This window comes from Chrysemys picta, chromosome 3 (genome assembly GCF_011386835.1).
Source record: "Chrysemys picta bellii isolate R12L10 chromosome 3, ASM1138683v2, whole genome shotgun sequence".
Classification (NCBI taxonomy): domain Eukaryota; kingdom Metazoa; phylum Chordata; order Testudines; family Emydidae; genus Chrysemys; species Chrysemys picta.
In genome coordinates this window covers 78835174-78854490 of record NC_088793.1, presented here as the reverse complement: position 1 = coordinate 78854490, position 19317 = coordinate 78835174, and the positions used below count along the sequence as shown (strand labels likewise).

The window sequence follows — 19317 nt, the reverse complement described above, 5'->3', positions numbered from 1 at the left end:
CTCAGTTGAAGAAGGTCATGCATTATGGAATAGATTTTCAATGGAGCTCATCCTCCAGCAGCTCCCACTGAACCACCTAAATATGTGGCCAGATTTTCAAAATTGTTCAGCACCCAGAAACTCCTTCAAGAACAATGACCTGTCCAGTGCTCTGGACACTTCTGAAAACTGGCCATTTCATTTCGGTGCCTAAAGGGAAGCTGAGCAACTGTTTTGAAAATCTGTGCTGCAACTATTAAAATCAATGGAAATGCAACCATTGACTTCCGGGGAGTAGAATTTCAAGCCTGGTCCAAATTATGGGTGTGCTGCACTTTTTTCAATGTATTGCTATCAACCTTAATTTTGGGCTGGGGTTGAACAAATCCCTGTTGACTGTATGTTTAGTGCTTATGGAGCAGGACAGATACTTTCCATTTGCTTTCTTGTTTTATAACACAAAGCTGTTTAAATTTCACCTAGACATTCAGATTCCTCCCCACATCACTACCCCATCTCCCCAGACTTTCCTAAAAAAAAACATTAAAAAGATAACAAACCATCTCTAGAAACCCCCAGCCCTACTTCTAGAAACACTCAGCTAGTATCCAGCCCTCTGTTTCCATCATAATCTTTTGCAAAATATATGCTTGTTATTTACTTTCTCTATAGCACCTTACTAATTTGTGTTAGGGTACGTCTATACCCAGCCGCTAGTTCGGCGGCTGGCAATCGAACTTCTGGGTTCGACTTATTGCGTCTTGTCTGGACGCGATAAGTCGAACCCGGAAGTGCTCGCCGTCGACTGCGGTACTCCAGCTCGGCGAGAGGAGTACCGCGGAGTCGACGGGGGAGCCTGCCTGCCGCGTGTGGACCGAGGTAAGTTCGAACTAAGGTACTTCGAACTTCAGCTACCTTATTCACGTAGCTGAAGTTGCGTACTTTAGTTCGATTTGGGGGTTTAGTGTAGACCAAGCCTTAAGCATTTAACTTGTTACACTTAAAAATGCTACTCTAACATTTTTTGGTACTTGTTCTATGGTTATATGTTGATTATTTATATTTATGTCTGGTGATTGATATTCTGTAATCTCTATGGATCTGAACTGTATACACAAATATTCAGAGCAAAACTCAAGTGTTTCTTAATTATAATGGTATCGAGACCCTAGTAAATTAAGGTAGTACACATTCCCATAGTTCTAGTATAGTACATTGCCCAAAACAAAATGCTTAAATTGTCCTAAGTAATACTTTACCTCTACTTCCTAATTGTGAGTTTGCTCTTTATTTCCATCATAAACATAAGAGGTTGGGGTTTTTTTTGTAAGGTTATTAAAGGCTACCTCCTTCTTAAGAGCACAAATATGCACCTACATTCAATATGATGCAGTTGTAACATGGTATAAATAGCTTTCTCATATAGGGAAAGTATTTTTTTTTTAATATTTCACATTATTCTCCAAGCAAATAAGATGAACATCTCAAGTACCTTTTCAAGACCTTCTTCCTTGAGGCTGATCACATCTAAATCAAAATCTGTCCTTAAGCCATTGGTTTTGTTGAAAGTTATCCTGCCTGTGAGACCTTCCCAGTGGGCCTATGAAAGAAGAAAAATAATTTCCATAAATAAGAAGCCAAAAAAAAAAAGAACAAAAAATTAATTTCTACCAAAATGGGAAGATTAATTATTCATTACATTTAAATAATTCACCTCGTGGCTGATCTAAAGATAAAATAATTTCATATTCATTTCTGAGATTCTCAGGGTTTTTCCTAATTAAACCAACCTTTCTTTAATCTCTGTACACAATTTCTTAACAGCCTTCCATTTTAGCCAATAAAAGTGGTCTCACTTAGTGTGATGAAAGACTGTTTCCATTAACGCGCCTCAGACATTTATAATTACCATTTTTATTTTCCCCACTATATGTACTAGATTTGTTTAATTTCTGTCATTTTTCTTTTCTGCAAATAAGGTCTTGATGCTGTGAGGTGCTAAGCCTCAAATCCCTTTGAGACAACAGGCATTGACAGGGTGTTGGTACAATTTTTATAGTGGGGGTGCTGAGAGCCATTTAAACAAACTGTAAACCCTGTATATAATGGAAACAACTTCAAGCCTGGGGGTGCGGCAGCACTCCCAGGACCCCTAGTTCCATCAGCTATGACATTTATGGGACCTGAGTCAGCACCTATCAGAAATGAATGCTTAATTTTAGAAGGCACAATATATTATTTTCTTATAACTTAGAGATGACAATTTTTAAGTGGTAGAGCCAAATGTTGCCATTAATGCGTTCTGCAAGCATGGTCATTGTTAATAATTGGAAATAAGAAGTATATTACACTCCCAATATTATCTGCTATAGTGAAAGCATTCAGGAGGAGATGTCAGAAAAGCAATTTATGATCTTGCAAGTAGGCACTGTTAAAAATGGAAATTTACTGCACTGCTATATTTCTCTTTCCCACAGTATCTCCTCTACTTACAACGGAAAATTCAGAGCTAGGCACTTATGGGACAACATATTTGAACAGTGTACAGTGTTGACCCTCAACATCTTAAATTATCCATGACTGTATAAGTACTAAATGTTAAATAAAAATCCAAGAGAAGTTACATTGAGGCAAAACATATAAATTAAAGACATTTATGGAAGAAAATAATCCAGCCTATAGATTTTTACATTACAGAGCTGTACAGAATAAATACCAAACAGATTAAAGTGGAAAAGGTGGAGGTAAAGTTGCCTGGGAAGTGGTGGACCAAGGAATATAGGCTAGAATTTTGCTTTTCAAATTATTTATTACATATTTGCCTCTATGATCATTTTAGCATCACAGAAGTTCCAAGAAACATCGATCAGCAAAACATTTCATTTTGTCTATTTGCAGTGCAGTACTTTCACCCTTTTGTGTTTTTTATATTTATAAATTGTTCCTGTATGAACAACCATATGAACAGTTTTTAAATGTAAATGAGGCTTTGACTGCAAGTCTCCCCCCACACAACAAGCAGAAATAATCCCACCTGCTGGGGGGGGGATTAAAGTAGACTAATGGTGGGGGGAAGATGGGATGTGGGTAGGGGTAAGAAGAAACTAGAACATATTTTATTAAAGACATACCTCTTTAATGAGACTCATAAAGCGGGTCCCAAAGCGCCATGGTTTGTGCCGATTACACTGTAATGAACTGACAGTCATCTGTGGGAACTGCTGGACAGCCACTGACACCACATGAACTGCATCATACATTAAAGCTGCGTCCGTCTGAAATTAGAATGAAATCAATGCAGTGAACACAAAATTGAAAGTGCATGACAGAGAATAAAAAAAAGAGAGAAAGAAAAAATCTGTCCTGCTGTTTGTTATAATGCAGGGAGAAAACAATATGACTGCCTGTGCAGCACTGTCAAATAAAACATAGTTACCAAGTTCCTACATCAGAAATGTCAACCTCTTCAATTTTAGCTTTTCTTTTTTAATCCGGATGTAAGGGCCCAATTATATGCTATCTGGGATCACTACAGAGCTCTGACAACTAAGATGATTTGTTTATAATATTAAAAAAGAAGTACCTTAGGGGCCTATATAAATCACACTATGCATGTATAAGTCAACGAGCAAGTTATTCTCTTGGGTGAGGAGGAAAATGAAAGATTACAAAGGCCTCAGCTAAGAAGGAACATACACAGGCAGTGAAAATAATAATAGTTTTCTATTTTAGAATTACAGAGAAGATACAATCCCAAAGGTGCTCAGCATATTCACTAATCACTTTTTAGGAACTCAGTTTAATCCCTAGGGTTGACTTGACCAATTTTTCCCATAAATGAGAGGCAATTCAGATTTACATTAAAATTCATATTAATTTTAATTGTTATCTTGTGCCCGTGGAAATAAATAGCCTTTTTATGCCCAGTAAATGCTAACCAGCATCATGCTAACAACAGTATTGAGCTAGTCACTCAACCGACACAGTACACCTTGCAAAGAAACCAATATGTCTCTTTCATTTTGTTTGATAAACAGTGGCAAGTGTTGCCACCAAAACTGAGAAGAGGACCTCAGACTCAGCCAGTAGAAATGAACTCTGCCATCTGCTCACCATCCCTTAGAGAAAAAGGACCTATTTCCCCTTCTCATTCACATAATTAGTGAGCTGTGAAATGAGTTCTTTAATGGATAGGAAACCTGGAGATTATTGCACTTGTCACAATACAATACAATGTAATACAAAATGAGCTTATATAGCGCCTTTCATGCAAATGCATCCCAGGGCATTTTACAATATGCAAAAGTACTATGCCTTTATAGACCATAAGACACATTTAGATTTAAATAGGTCTCCTGAGGTGACATTTCAAAATTCAAATGGGAATAAATCCCAATTTTGAAATAGTCAGTACAATAGCTTCAGATGATTCAAGCAGCAACTAAGCTTGTACTGATACTACAACTCAGACAAAAAATACACAGATCCTAAATTGTTCACCACCTAATAACTCATTAAAATATTTTTAAGGCCAAATTGATATCTGAGAAGGAGCCAATATAGCTCCCAAAGGCTGGAATAATATACTAAGTCTACTTTGTATAAATTAAAATTCTGGTGGCCGCATCTTGTTAAAGTTGGAGCTATTCAATATTTTCTCAAGGAAACCATAAAATAATGTACTACACATTAGTCTGGCTCAGATTTCAAATGTATGTGCTATGGTCTTCTTGCAAGCATGTATTTTCATTGGCCAACTTCTAACTATATTCCCCGAACCTAATCACACATCTCCTGTAGAAATCAGTAGTCAGAATGCTTTCCATAGTAACCATCACCATTTTTAGCAAAAACAGGAATAAGAACAGTTTTATTGAAAGAGAGAAACAGCCCACTGCAACAAATAGATTAAACTAATCAACAACTAAACCTCCTTCATATTCAATTTGCCCTACCCCAACCATGAACAAATATGTCAGGAGGAGGACAGTATGTAGACTACCTTCTCCTGCAGAACAGGGGAGACAATAGTCAGAGAAGCAAGCCAGAGCCAGAAAATTAAACCAAAAGGAATAGACAGTTATGAGAAGTGACCCTGAAGAGCAGGCTGTGGCAGGAAGAGCTCTGTGTGCATGGCAGAAAAGCCAGAGATAAGTGTGAACCTTTGGATTGCAGTGATAGACTTTACTGGTGGGACTATTTGGATGGCTTTGCAAACCAGCCCCAAGTAAAAAGCGGTCGGACTGATAAGAAAAGTTGTGGGGAGCCTTTACGGGGCTCTGAAGAGGGAGAACAGAGGGAGGCTGCTTCAAAGGGAATTCTGGTCACCAGGAACCACTCAGGAAGCAGCAGCCCTCTCACAGCACTAAAGAAAACTCATGATTTTGTCCAAAGTGAAATTTCATTATGTTTGCAGTTAAGAGCCATTTTCATCAACAAAATAATCCTTTTTTCCTTCTGATCAAAACTACAACTTCTCATAAGTACTTGTGAAAGAATTTCACTCAGACATTCATGAAGTGAAACCTAGTACAATAATGTTCACAGTCCACAGATATCTATCAAGAAGACAAGCAACATGCTCTTGAGTGTAAATATATTATTTCATGTACAACCATCAAAATAACTGCAAAGTCTAGATAAACATAAGTCGCAGAGTGACACAAAACCTTATAACGTTGCCCAGTGCAAACTGCTTTAACAAGGAATTGTTAGGAATACTGAATAATGCAGTTACTTGAATTTCAGGGAGTCAAATTAAAATTGTCTGCTTCAGAAGTAGGTAGGGTTGCCAGGTATCCAGTTTTTGACCGGAACACTCTGTTGAAAAGGGACCCTGGCGGCTCTGGTCAGCACCACTGATCAGGCTGTTAAAAGTCCAGTTGGCAGCACAGCAGGACTAAAGCAGGCTCCCTGCCTGCTGGGGCTCCGCATGACTCCTGGAAGCAACGGCATGTCCCCCCTCCAGTTCCTATGCATAGGGTCAGCCAGGGGGCTCCGCACACTGCCCCCACCCCAAGCACTGGCTTTGCAGTTCCCATTTGCTGGGAATCCCAGCCAATGGGAGTTGCAAAGTGGCACCTGCGGATGGGGCAGCACGTAGAGCCACCTGGTTGTGCCTCTGCATAGGAGCCAGAGGGGGAACATGACACCATTTCCGGGAGCCGCCTGAGGTAAGTATCGCCTGGAGCCTGCACCCTTGACCCCCTCCCATGCCCCGACCCCCAGCCCCAGCCCTGATCCACCTCCCTCCCTCCAAAAACCTCAGTCCCAGCCCAGACCACCCTCCTGTACTCCCAACCCCTCATCCCCAACCCCACCCCAGAGACCGCATCCCCAGCTGAAGCCCTCACACCCTCCCGTACCCCAACCCCCTGAGCCAGCCCAGTGAAAATCAGCAAGTTAGGGTGGGGACAGCAAGCGATAGAAGGAGGGGGGATGGAGTGAGTGGGGGGGCGAGGCCTTGGAGGAGGGGTGGGGCAAGAATATTCGGTTTTGTGTGAGTAGAAACCTGGCAACCCTAGAAGTAGGACTATGTCCATTTAAAAAAAATATCATGTAATTTGATTCTTTTTCTTTTGTCCGTTCTACAAAATGGTTTGAAAAGTGAGGTTAATGCTTTAGCATAGTATCAGTGGGTAGCCATGTTATTCACAAAAACAACAAGGAGTCCAGTGGCACCTTAAAGACTAACAGACTTATTTGGGTATAAGTTTTCGTAGCTAAAAAATCTCACTTCTTCAGATGCATCTTGTTGTTTTTGCTTTAGTATACATTCTTTGAATATGATGGTATATCTGTGTCCAGCAACCAACGTGTTTTTGGTTGTTGTGGCTGGCTTTTGGTTGGTTTTTTTGTTTGTTTGTTTTTGCTAATCATTATCTCACTACCTTGGTGTGTTTGGGACTTCTCCCCTTCACCTTCCTCTTCCTCACAATGGTGCCAAGAAAGGGAAAGGCAAGAAAGTCTCTGGATATGTCTACACTTGGAGCTGAGGGTATGATTTTTATTTTTACCACACAAGCTTGATCAAAGCTCGCACAAGTATGTAGTCTCAAGCTGGGAATCACACCCCCAGCTCCAAGTGTAGATATATCCTCTATCATACAGGTGCTGGGACTTGTCCTACCCACCGCCACTCCTTCTGGGTGATGGGGGAGGTGGAGGACAGTGTTATTGGCTCCTCTCCTGTAGTGGGGTGAGGGGACACTGGATGAGTTTAAGCAACTTCCTGGGATGGGAAGTCTTTGTAGGCTTCATGTTTCACCCTCACCCATTCCACCATTACATAGGTGTGCTGGGTCTCCTGTAATGCCAGGGGCTAGGCTGATCACCAGTTTTGGAAACAAGGAAGATTAGGTTGGAAGAGACCTCAGGAGGTCATCTAGTCCAACCTCCTGCTCAAAGCAGAACCAACACCTATTACATCCTTAAAAAACAGGCCTTATAAACCTCTAAAGATGGAGATTCCACCATCCTAGGTAACCCATTCCAGTGCTTCACCACCCTCCTAGTGAAATAGTGTTTTCTAATATTCAACCTAGACCTCCCCCACTGCAACTTGAGACCATTGCTCCTTGTTCTGTCATCTGCCACCACTGAGAACAGCTGAGCTCCATCCTCTCTGGAACCCCTCTTCAAGTATTTGAAGGCTGCTATCAAATCCCCCCTCACTCTTCTCTTCTGCAGACTAAACAAGCCCAGTTCCCTCAGCCACTCCTCATAAGTCATGTGCCTCAGACCTCTAATCATTTTCATTGTCCTCCACTGGACTCTCTCCAATTTGTCCACATCCTTCCTGTAGTGTGGGGCCCAAAACTGGATGCAATACTCCAGATGTGGCCTCAACAGTGCAAAATAGAGGGAAATAATCACTTCCCTAGATCTGCTGGCAATGCTCCTACTAATGCAGACCAATATTCTGTTGGCCTTCTTGGCAACAAGGACACATGGCTGACTCATATCCAGCTTCTCATCCACTGTAATCCCCAGGTCCTTTTCTGCAGAACTTCTGCTTAGCCAGTCGGTCTCCAGCCTGTAGCAGTGCATGGGATTCTTCTGTACTAAGTGCAGAACTTTGCACTTGTCCTTGTTGAACCTCATCAGATATCTTTTGGTCCAATCTTCCAATTTGTCTAGGTCACTCTGGACCCTATCCCTACCCTCCAGCGTATCTACCTCTCCCCCAGCTTAGTGTCATCCGCGAACTTGTTGAGGGTGCAATCCATCCCATCATCCAGATTGTTAATGAAGATGTTGAACAAAACCAGCCCCAGGACCTGGGGCACTCTGCTTGATACCAGCTGCCAACTAGACATTGAGCTGTTGATCAATACCCATTGAGCCTGACAATCTAGCCAGCTTTCTATCCACCTTATAGTCTATTCATCCAATTCATAGCTTTTTAACTTGCTGGCAAGAATACTGTGGGAGACCATAACAAAAGCTTTGCTAAAGTCTAGATATATCATGTCCCCTGCTTTCCCCATATCCACAAAGCCAGTTATCTCATCATAGAAGGCAATCAGGTTGGTCAGGCATGACTTGCCCTTGGTAAATCTATGTTGACTGTTCCTGATCACTGTCCTCTTCTCCAAGTGCTTCAAAATGGTTTCCTTGAAGATCTGCTCCATGATTTTTCCAGGGACTGAGCTGAGGCTGACTGGTCTGTAGTTCCCCGGGTTCTCCTTCTTCTCTTTTTTAAATATGGGCACTATATTTGCCTTTTTCCAATCATCCAGAACCTCCCTCGATCGCCATGAGTTTTCAAAGATAATGGCCAATGGCTCTGCAATCACATCAGTCAATTCCCTCAGCACCCTCGGATGTGTTAGATCTGGACCCATGAACTTGTGCATCTGGAAGGGATTTTCCCCACATGGTGAAATTGACAAACTGATGTTTGGGTTTTTTCCCCTTCAATCTGGCATACAGGAGACCTGTTGGGGGGCTTCCAATGAAGTTGGTGGGTTGCAAATGGTCCAGTTAAAGGCCCCAAATCCCATTGAGCTTGCTAAGCACTCATGGCGAGGGATAGTCCTCTATCTGAGTGGCTCTTCTCCCTCCAGTATGGGGAAAGGAAGGATCTGGGACCTTGACATCCAGAAAGAGTCATTGGACAGGCCTGAGGGTGTAGAGGGGGCATGGCCTTCCCTTCACACTCACCCTCAGGCGCAGTACATCAGAAGCCAGCGGTACCAGTTGAGATCAGCACTGGAACACTCTTGCTGAATACTTTTGGGTGTTAACTTCTATTGGTTAAAAAAAATTACAGCTTCCACATTTACCCACATGATGTTTCTGTGTCCACATGTGTATGTGGACACACAAAAAGAGAGACATAAATGGCTACATATACTGAACCTCTACATGTCACTTTTTTCCAAGTACAAGAGAGGTCGATGTACCCAATGAACTGCATTACTTTTGTTTACACCTCATTATATTTCAGTTCTTATCTAGTTTTAAAATGCAAAAATATACTTTACAATTTTAGAAGACATCTGCTATATGTGTATTATACAGTCAGGCATGACATTAATTCAGGATAGGGGTTTTCCTGACTAATTCTATTTCTTCATTAAATAGTTCTAAAGAAGTAGTACTGCTCTTCAGACAGAAAATCCTATTTCAGTTTTTATTATACAAATCCCAGCCTTCTTTAAACCCTAATCTACAAATTCTAAGTAATTTAAATGATATTCAAGCATGATGTGGAGGAATTCTTCACTGCTCAAAACCAGTTGATTAAGAAACGGATGGAAAGCAGGTAAACCTACTGGTTTCCAATTAAGTTTCATTTAACTACTATAATTATTTTTTCTTAATTAAATTTTTCACTAATAAAAGCCTAGAGAAATAAATGGCTTCCGGTTTTAAAGATATTCTGTGGAATACTTGGAATCGAGGAAGCTCTCTAAATTGAGTGGTATTATAAATAACTCAGTACCAATGGGATAGACAAGCTTAACCATGTTTGGATTTGACTGGTATTTACTGGTAATTTACTGATTGTGAGAAGAGCTGAAAATAACAGGAAACTGGTTTATTTTCTATAGCTCAGATAATTCGTATATTTCTAAATTTGCAGTACACAAGGGCAGTCCTTCTTTATACAGGCAAATTTTTCAATGAAGTCAGCAGACTTTTCATTGCATAAGTGGAATGACAGATGTGGAGCCATAGATATTAGAGCTTTCAAAGAATCCTTAGGTATATAGTCCATCCCCCTACAGATGGAAGGGCAGTGACAATTACCACCTTCATACTATTGTCCCCTTCTGAAGCAAGAGGATAGTCAAAGTTTGGGGCCCTGGGGAAGTTCAGTTGGGAGTAGAAATTGGTGATAGGTATTCCTGTGGTGCAGTTTTGTTTATTTGCAAAGAATATACAAAGTTCAGTGTTTCTGAATGCAGAAGGAATCAGATAGCAGGAAACAGCTTCTTTTGCTCACATCACCTTTCACAGTACTTCTTAGCCTGCACCCCTGACTAAGTTAACTCTCCTCCAGGTTTCTTCCAGGATCAGACACCATGCTTCAAGTTGTCTTTCTCTGGTCTCTCTCAGTTACTGTGTTCACTCACATACCTGGTCATAATACCCAGTAAAACCTCCCTGCACACACGGTGCTAGTTTCTCTATTAGGCCTTGTTTTGGGTGTCGACCCCATCCATGTTTCCTCCAACTACCTTAGGTGAAAGATGTGTTCATCTAAATGATGTTTTAACTCAACTCATAACAAGTTTTCACCCAGCTCATAAAAAGACCTTAATGTTTGTGAAATGCTATATTTAAAGCTTGTGCCTTCATGATGTATAGAGAAGAGCTGATGAGTTTTTGTTGGTTTCCAACATTTTTTTTCTGTTTATATTTTACATTAGAAATTCAGGTCCAGGCCAACCTGAAAGATTCTGTGAAGACTACAGAACTGATGAGATAGTAAAGAGCGAAAGCATAGCTAGTGAGAGGGCAAAGGATTTTTTGTCAAAGTGCTTAAAATTCTTTGATATTTTTGTTTTTGTTAAATCCCTATTTAATGTCAATGACTAATTCATATTGTGGAGAAAAGAAGTCTGTTACATACTGTTAAGCCTACAGTGTGAGAGCTATCCATTTATATTCTCTAAGATCCCCCAACAAATCAAGATCAGACATGACATTCCGGATATATCTAAAGGGGAAAAACAAGCAGAAAAAAAATTAAAAAAAGATTTTAAGGCTTTAAAGATGCAAAAGAGGGCACGAGCCCTTTTTAAAAAACATCCTTTGCAGGCCATCCTTAAGGGCAGTGATTGCAGAGATGGGAATGGAACTCAAGACCTCCTAGCTCTCAGTCCTGATCTTAAGCCATTAAAATGCCACCCCTCAAAATCCCACAGTTGTTGCTTTTTATTTTGAGGATTTTTTTTTAAAGCGTCCTTTCAATTTTTCACAGGAAAATGTTTTGGGGTTTTTTTTTCTTCATACAGTGGAGTATAAAGAATGAGCAATTTCCAGCCCCAATAAAAATTCTATTTCTAAGTATGAAAAACTATGCTTGGTTTTACTTTAGAAGTTACCCATTCTCTGGTTAAATCCACTGCAAGTATTCACTTACTATCTGCATCCCCAGGGCACAAACCAAGTCTATATATTAGCAAGTGTATGCCTCCATTTGTTTCCAAGGTAACCATAACAAAAGTAGCCAGAGAAATGTAGCACAGAAAGTGGAAGAAAACTGTCCACCAAATAATTTTACTATAGTTCTTTAAAATGTTCCAACATGTTAAAATTAGTTCATATAACATGTTCAAAGTCTTAAATAATTTCACTTATCTTGGAATGGTTCTTAAGCTCAGGAAGCAGCTTGATTAGAGAGAAGGCACAGAATTTTTCTTAGCTCCACAAGCAGCCAGCTCTTAAGGGGACTGTTAAGGCATCAGTAAAATCTAGTTCACATTGACCTTGGTCAATGGCTCAACACAGTTATTATCATAGTCACTCCCTTATGGAAAGTATGTCATTTGCATAGTCACTCCCATATCTGTAACAAGATATCCATCCTTACAATAGTTTAGACCAGGGATCGGCAACCTTTGGCACACGGCCCATCAGGGAAATCCACTTGCGGGGGACAGTTTGTTTACTTGGCGCGTCCACAGGTTTGGCCGATCGCAGCTCCCACTGGCTGCAGTTTTCAGTGTATTGCACTACTCAGGGCACCATCGTGACATTTATATTTATACACTGAAACTCCCCTAGTGAAATCCCACCAACCTGCTCAGTCTGACAGTAAAAGAACTTTCCAGGGCTAATCATTTATCCCTTCTCCTAGGCCTTGCCTCACATGCCGATAATTTAATATAAATTACAAAAGTATTAATTTTTAAAAAATGGAATAAATGGCAAACCACATAGCCAAAGCAAATAACATCCCTTTCCTCCTCCTTTCTCTGTATTATGTGTAATTTCCTGTTCTCCAGAGTTACTTCCATTTATTGAGTTCTCGTAAGTCCACTGCAATAAATGTGTAACTCCTAATTCCAGAAATGAGCCCAATATGTGTGCAAGGGGAGAAGAATCAGCCCCTATAAAGTAAAATTAAAGTATCTTCTTTTCCTTTTAGGTCTGGCTTTGTAATAGAAGCAGACTGCTTCCCCTCTTCTAAATAAATCAGAAAAAAGTACTTGAACACAAAGACATGAGGAAAATCTGACAACACTGAACAGACATGAGAGTGGAGCACCTACAATAGAAGGGCCCTCATTATTAGCTGCCTGCTACTTTCCTTGAAAGCTGTCCTGTTTGACCAGAAAACTACATAAAGCTGTCATTAAAAATTATAGGATATGATCTACATGGAACTGTCAAAAAAGAACAGAGGTGTATATAAAATCAACCTAAGATTTATTTATCAATGTCTGCACTTGCTTGGATATAGCAGCAAGGACTACCTGCTCAGAAAATTGCATTTCAAGGGCTATTATGACTGCTCTGTGAGGCAAAACAGCCATAACTCCAGCTTAACCAGTTACCATAATGGGAATCCCTGGACAGTGAGGAGAAAATGGTTACTTAGTTTACAGTAACTGTTCTTCAAGATGTGTTGTGCACACATCTACATTCCACTGTAGGTGTATGTGCACCCAATGCACTCGAGTCAAATACATTTTGCCGGCAGTACCAGCAGATGCTTATGATCGCCGGAGCTTAATTCAGAAGACTCGTTTTGATAAATAGGTCTTACGCATACATGGCCAGTCCATCTCAATTGTGCGCAGATCAAATGAGCCTCAATGCCTTCTGAATCAGCTTTTACCAGGACTTCTATGTTGGAAACTCAGTCCTGCCATTTGATGCCCAGGTTTGAGCATTGGCCTGCTAAACTCAGGATTGTAAGTTCAATCCTTGAGGGGGCCACTTAGGAATCCAGGGCAAAATCAGTACTTGGTCCTGCTAGTGAAGGCAGGGGGCTGGACTCGGGGTTCCTTCTAGTTCTATGAGCTAAGTATATCTCCATATATATATATATATATATATATATATTATTATTAAATGGAAACTGTCAAGCTTGCTACTGTACCACTGATAACAGGTCCATGTTTTACACTCATAATGCCATGAGGAAAACAGAGGTATAGACTTTGACTTTTTTCTGTACTGAGATACATGTTGCTTCCAAATTCATGATGGAAGTGGCCATACGCAACCCTGGGTTTCTTATTTTTTGCATCCACTTAGTGGTCAATTGTCACTTCAGTGTTCAGCACACACCCAAGATAAACAAACTGTTTGATGGCTTGGAGCATATTTCAAAGCTTATTGACAGATCTTGGTAAGATTGTTGAGGAGGTGGCTGATATATAACCTCGATTTCATTCAGCTGAGGGTGAGGTCAAATTTACAAACCACTGCATGCTGTCATGCTGCTTCAGAGTGTGCCATCAAGGCACAATCATCAGTATAGAGCCTTTCCTGGATCAATGCTTCTATTAGCTTGATATTTGCACATAGATGAGGAGCTTACCAGTGCAGAAGCATATAAAGATGCTTTTTGAAGAGTCACCAAGGGCTTCCTCTAGCACTACAGCAAAGAATAGACCAAAAAGGCTAGGAGCAAGGACACATCCTTGCTTCATCCCTTCTGCAATTGGAAATGGATCTGTTAGATCACCCTCAACATTAACTCTTCTAGCCATCCCTTCATGCAATTGTCAAACAATGTTAATACATTTGTCTAGGCATCCAAATTTAGCAAATAATTTCCAGAGGGCAGTGCAGTTGACTGTTGATTGCCTTGGTTAGTTTGAGAAATATGATGCACAAAGGTTGGTGCTATTCACAACATTTTTTCTGTAATTGTCAAATGATGAAAACCACGTCAACAGTGCTCTTCTGCGCACTAAAGCCACACTGTGACTCAGACAGAATGTTGTCAAAGTTTGGGTCAGTAGTTCAGGAGGATCTTCACAAGAATCTTGCCAGCCATGGAGAGCAAAGCGATACTATGGTAATTACCACTTTATGCTTATAGATAGTGATGTTGTTGACATCTTTCATTTCTTGCGGTATAATTTCTTGAAGCCAGACATGTAAGAAACACGCAAGCAGCCTGTAAATGAGAAAATTCCCTCTCTGTTTGAAAACTTCAACTGGAATGGAATCGGGACCAGCAGATGTGTTATTTTTCATTATCTGAAGAGCCTTCAACATCTCAGCTTGTGTGGGTGGATCAGCAAGTGCATTAGATGTGGGAAATGTTCGGACATTATCCAGTACTCATCAGAAACAGTAGAAAAATAATTAAATGTTCATGCTATGATCTGCAATGAGACAGCACTTGTTAGTGGTGTCAAGGCAGATTGGGTAGGGTCACACACAGCTTTGACCATATCATAGAAACTTTTGGAGTCAGGTTTATCAGCAAGGGCCTGTAGTTTATCTGCTTCGAGATCAAACCACATATTTTGCATTTGCCAGAATCTGAATTGTAGCGTGCTGCAAGCTGCCTTGTATTTGACCTCTTTTGACTTAGAGAGTGGGTCAGCTAAGAGTGTGGCATGCCCTTCTCCCATGACATCCAGGAGATTCAATATTTCAAAATCAGTATCGTCAAACCAGTCTCCACGATGGTGTTTTGTATACCCAACACAATCCACAACAGTGTTATAAAATAGATTGTGTCACACAGGGATACTCATTCAACACATATGTCATCACTGATCAGATCCCATGGAGGTACTGGATCAGACACAGGAGGGTAAATATGACCTTTTCACATCCCATGGTAAATTCTTCAATTGGCAGATGTAATGCAGAAATGGCTGTTAAATGGAATCTCACAGCACTGATGGAGAGGCCAGATTTCAGATGTAGCAGGTAATCCAATACAAGTCATATCTCTGTGAGACTCACTGATAGCTGATGAGATTCAGCCCACAGCAAAATTATCGTCTATTTTATGACATAAGTGTCTCTACTGGACCAAATGTCCTTGTCTGAACTTCCGAAGTGCAGACTTTTTCTGCATTACTTATCCAGAGATCGTACAGGTGGTGAGGTGGAGAAATTGCAGGTTGGAGTGCCATGGGTAGCCCTGGTTCCATAGGCGCCGGCTTCCTCTCGGACTGAGGGGTGCTCAACCCCCCGTTCTGCCCCAGGTTCCGCCCCGACCCAACTCCTTCCCACAAATTCCCACCCACCTCTTCCTGCCCAGTTCCACCCCCTCCCCTGAGCGTACCCCATCTCGGCTCCTCCCCATTCCTCCCAAAGCCTCCTGCATGTCGCGAAACAGCTGATTGCGGTGGGCAGGAGGCACTGAGAGGGAGGAGTTGATCAGCAGGGCCGTCAGTGGATGGGAGGCACTGCGGGGAGAGTAGGAGATGATTGCCTTTTTTCCGTGGGTGCTCCAGCCCTGGTGGGCACCTATGCCTGGTTCTAAGACAAAAGATCTACAACCGGTGAGGTGGTCAATTTGAGAGCTGATGCTGGTCTGTGTACCAGTACTGCCTAGGTGCAGATGCTATGAGAATTAAAGTTGCCTTGTATGTTTCAGTTTCCTGATTACCGTCAGAATTAGAGGAACTGGAGGGAATGCATACAACAGATGACTCAAACATGGAAGAAAGGCCTGCCCTGGAGAGTATCCTGCATTTATTGTTCATATTGCTGGCAAAAAGGTCTATTACCAGGTATCCCCAGCTGCTGGAAAATGCCTTGAAGAATCCCCTTCTTCATAAATTACTTATGGTGGTCCATGAAGTGTCTGCTGAGAAAATCTGCTATGTTTTTTTTCTCACACCTGGAAGGTGAAGTGCCTCCAGAGAGATATCGTTCTTTAAGCAGACTTTCCACAGTGGATTCAAGATCAGGGGAACAGAAAGATGTTTCAGAGACTACTTTCTCCTCCTTTGTCTCAGATCCTGTGCTGAGCACAGTGTGGTTGGATCAGAGGACCCAGCCCAAACTGAGAACTTGGAAAGACTCTACATACTGTATTAATTTACTGCACAATATGTTATTCTGAAAATTGTAAACTAGAATGTTTTTTCTATTCATAAATCTCTTCTTATCAAAGGCATTATGAGAGTTATAAAGCTCCTTGAATTTATTTCTTTTTTTTTATTTGTGGCTATTATAGTTTACAGTTAATAGGCCTGTTTATGCTACTCCAAAATTATACAAAATATGCAAGTTGACACTAATGTAAATAAGAGCAGAATCTAGACTTTATTTTTTCTGTAGTACCATATAATTGCAAGACTAATATATAGTGAATATATAATATATAGTGAATACTGACTATATTTAAATAAAGTACATAAAGAACATTTATGACAATCATTCACTCTATCACTTTTGTTATAAAAAGTTCATGCCTCCATTATAGAAACACTTATACAAAATTCTTTGCTCTCAGTAGTATCATGTGCAAGTCACCAGATGACACTATTCTAGCACATCCATTGTCTTAAACCCAAGACAACTGGTCTTTATTATACATATGCAACTAATTCAGGATTTCTGATTAATCAATCAGATTTTAAATTTAATCAGAGACCAAAATATGAGGCTGGGTAATAGAAGCTCATAAATTGGTTGAAAATAAACATCTTATTCATATTGCAAAAGTACTCAGTCATATGAAACATTTTTGGCCTACATGGGATTATTGGAGAGAGGGGTGTAAATTTTTGTCAATATTTCACAGGAATACTTAAAGCTCAACTGCTAAGTGAAAACAAGGCATGTTTGCTTTTTCTCTTTATTGTTCTTTTATGCTATATAAAGACAGCTCAAACTTTCTTTCAGCCTTATTTTTATTGCTGTAAAATGATACAATGCCTCAGAAATAAAACAGATAAAATGCAGCAAGAGGTTTTTCTCTTTCAGGTAGTTAGACCAAAAACCACATTTACGCAAGTAGGAAAAGAAATGCGAGAAGGTGGAAAAATGAACTTTTTCACATTTCATAGCTCATAATTCCTGAAGGGCCCATTATGATCATCTGCTCTGGCCTCGTGCATAGCACAAGCCATAGAGTTTCTTTTAGAAATTCCAGCTTTGTGGCCAATAACTTGAAATATCAGGACATTTGCTTCCTTCTCTTTGCTAAAGAACTTTTACAAGACTCATAGAATGATGCCATAGAAAGTTCTAAAATGATCTGCAGTTCTCTCTTGCCATCCCCTGCAAACTGAGAAGAGAAAGGATGCTAATTCTTAGAGTGCCCTGCAAACAAGAGGAGTGAATCTCTCTTTTCCTGTAAAGCTTTTTTTACACTCTCCCTAAACCCTTCTACAGCAATATGCATATATTTGCATATCTGGTTTGTATTGGCTTTAGGATGTAGAGCAGGCTGAGTTTTTCTGCACATGAAGTTAAACTCCAAAGTTTTTCAAATATGCAAGATTGCGCCTTGAACCTACATACATTAAGTCTATATATTCTATCTCAGGAGGGTTCTGTAAGTGGCTATATTAACAAGTCAAACTTCACTTATACGGTATAGGAGGATTCTGGAACTGTAGGATGGAATTTTCCAGCTTCATTTAGGTTCATATTAAAAACGTAATTTGTTCTATTATTATACGAATGGTAGGAGTTAAACACTATCTCAGGGACTCTCCTAATCCCACTTAGTGCCAATTTTCTCATTTGGCATTGTGTGAAACACTGCCATCATCACACAATCTGCCATGCTATTTCATACATGTGATTAACAAGGCTGGGGGAATAAAGAATGATTAGGAATTTACAAACCAGTTCCAATTTATTTACTTATTTTAAAGAGTTGACTTGAACCTTCCTATTGCTACTGTAATGGCCTGAATTTTACATTTTTTGGAAAATTATAATTCCATATATTTCTATTCATCTTGGTTTGGGATGAATATTTGGATACTTATCTCAACCATACCATCCTTCAAACCTTTTGATATTTACCCATCACTAGCAATTGCACAGTGTACAGAAAAGCCATTCTTATCAAAGGTGACAAAATAAAACCAGTAACATACAGCAAGTCATCTACATAATTTTGTAGAATATGACAAAATAAAGCCCCATCAGGAAAAAAAATCCACTAACCGCAATCTTTTTAGGAGATCATACCATTTGCTTTAATAGGATTTCTCAATGGACGTTTTATAATCCTAATTCATGATAGTCATTTCTCCCTAAAGATGTTTAAGTTGCATTACATTTAAAAATCTTTAGCAATTATTAGTAGAACCGCAACACAAGGTTACCTACAGAGATTTCAGTTAGATGAGGCCTGACAGAGTTAGTAATATGCACGCATTCTACAGAACCAATATATTGCCTCTGCTCCCAGAAAGCTCTCCTATTTAAGGCAATTATAACCAGTGAATAAAATTAAGAAGAAATGGCTTGATAAACCAGTTCCCCCCTTCCTTGGGTAATAAAGTCTATTGCCCCTGAAATCATTTCACTTAATTCTCACTTGCTCACACATCCCACACCCCATTTTGCTGAGTGAGATTTAATAAATCTCTCAGTCTGAGATTAAATTTTACTGTTTTATGAACTGTTAAATTGCATTGTATGCTTATTAAAGCTGGTGTTCTTTCACTTCTTGACACATTCCCAACTCCACCCTGGGGTACAATTAAACAGTAGAGATTTTGTTTTCACCACTGGAGTGCATTCCAACTGGGAACAAAATATGAACATCAGCAAGCCGTCAAACTATAAACAATGTACACTTAATTTTCCAAATATGACTGAACTTGCACACATAAACTATTTTTAAAATAGGGTAATATCTCACACAAATAATAATTACCACATCAAGGGGTAGCTGTTTAAATGTTTATTTAAGTATAGTTACCCAGTACA

The 19317-nt window shown here is 40.0% G+C and overlaps 1 protein-coding gene across 12 annotated transcripts in view; it reads right to left on the bottom strand.

Annotated features, from left to right (window-relative positions):
• GRIK2 (glutamate ionotropic receptor kainate type subunit 2) overlaps positions 1–19317 on the bottom strand; it is a 584958-nt gene that overhangs the window by 272233 nt on the left and 293408 nt on the right. For all 12 annotated transcript variants that reach the window (XR_010599561.1, XM_042857646.2, XM_042857649.2 and 9 more), the window contains 2 exons: positions 3111–3254; positions 1472–1579 (listed from right to left, as the gene is read on the bottom strand). Coding sequence is in view for 11 of the 12 variants with exons in the window: in XM_042857646.2 (XP_042713580.1) it covers positions 1472–1579; positions 3111–3254 (252 nt within the window). In the remaining variant the exon portion in view is untranslated. The remainder of the gene's footprint in view (positions 1–1471; positions 1580–3110; positions 3255–19317) is intronic.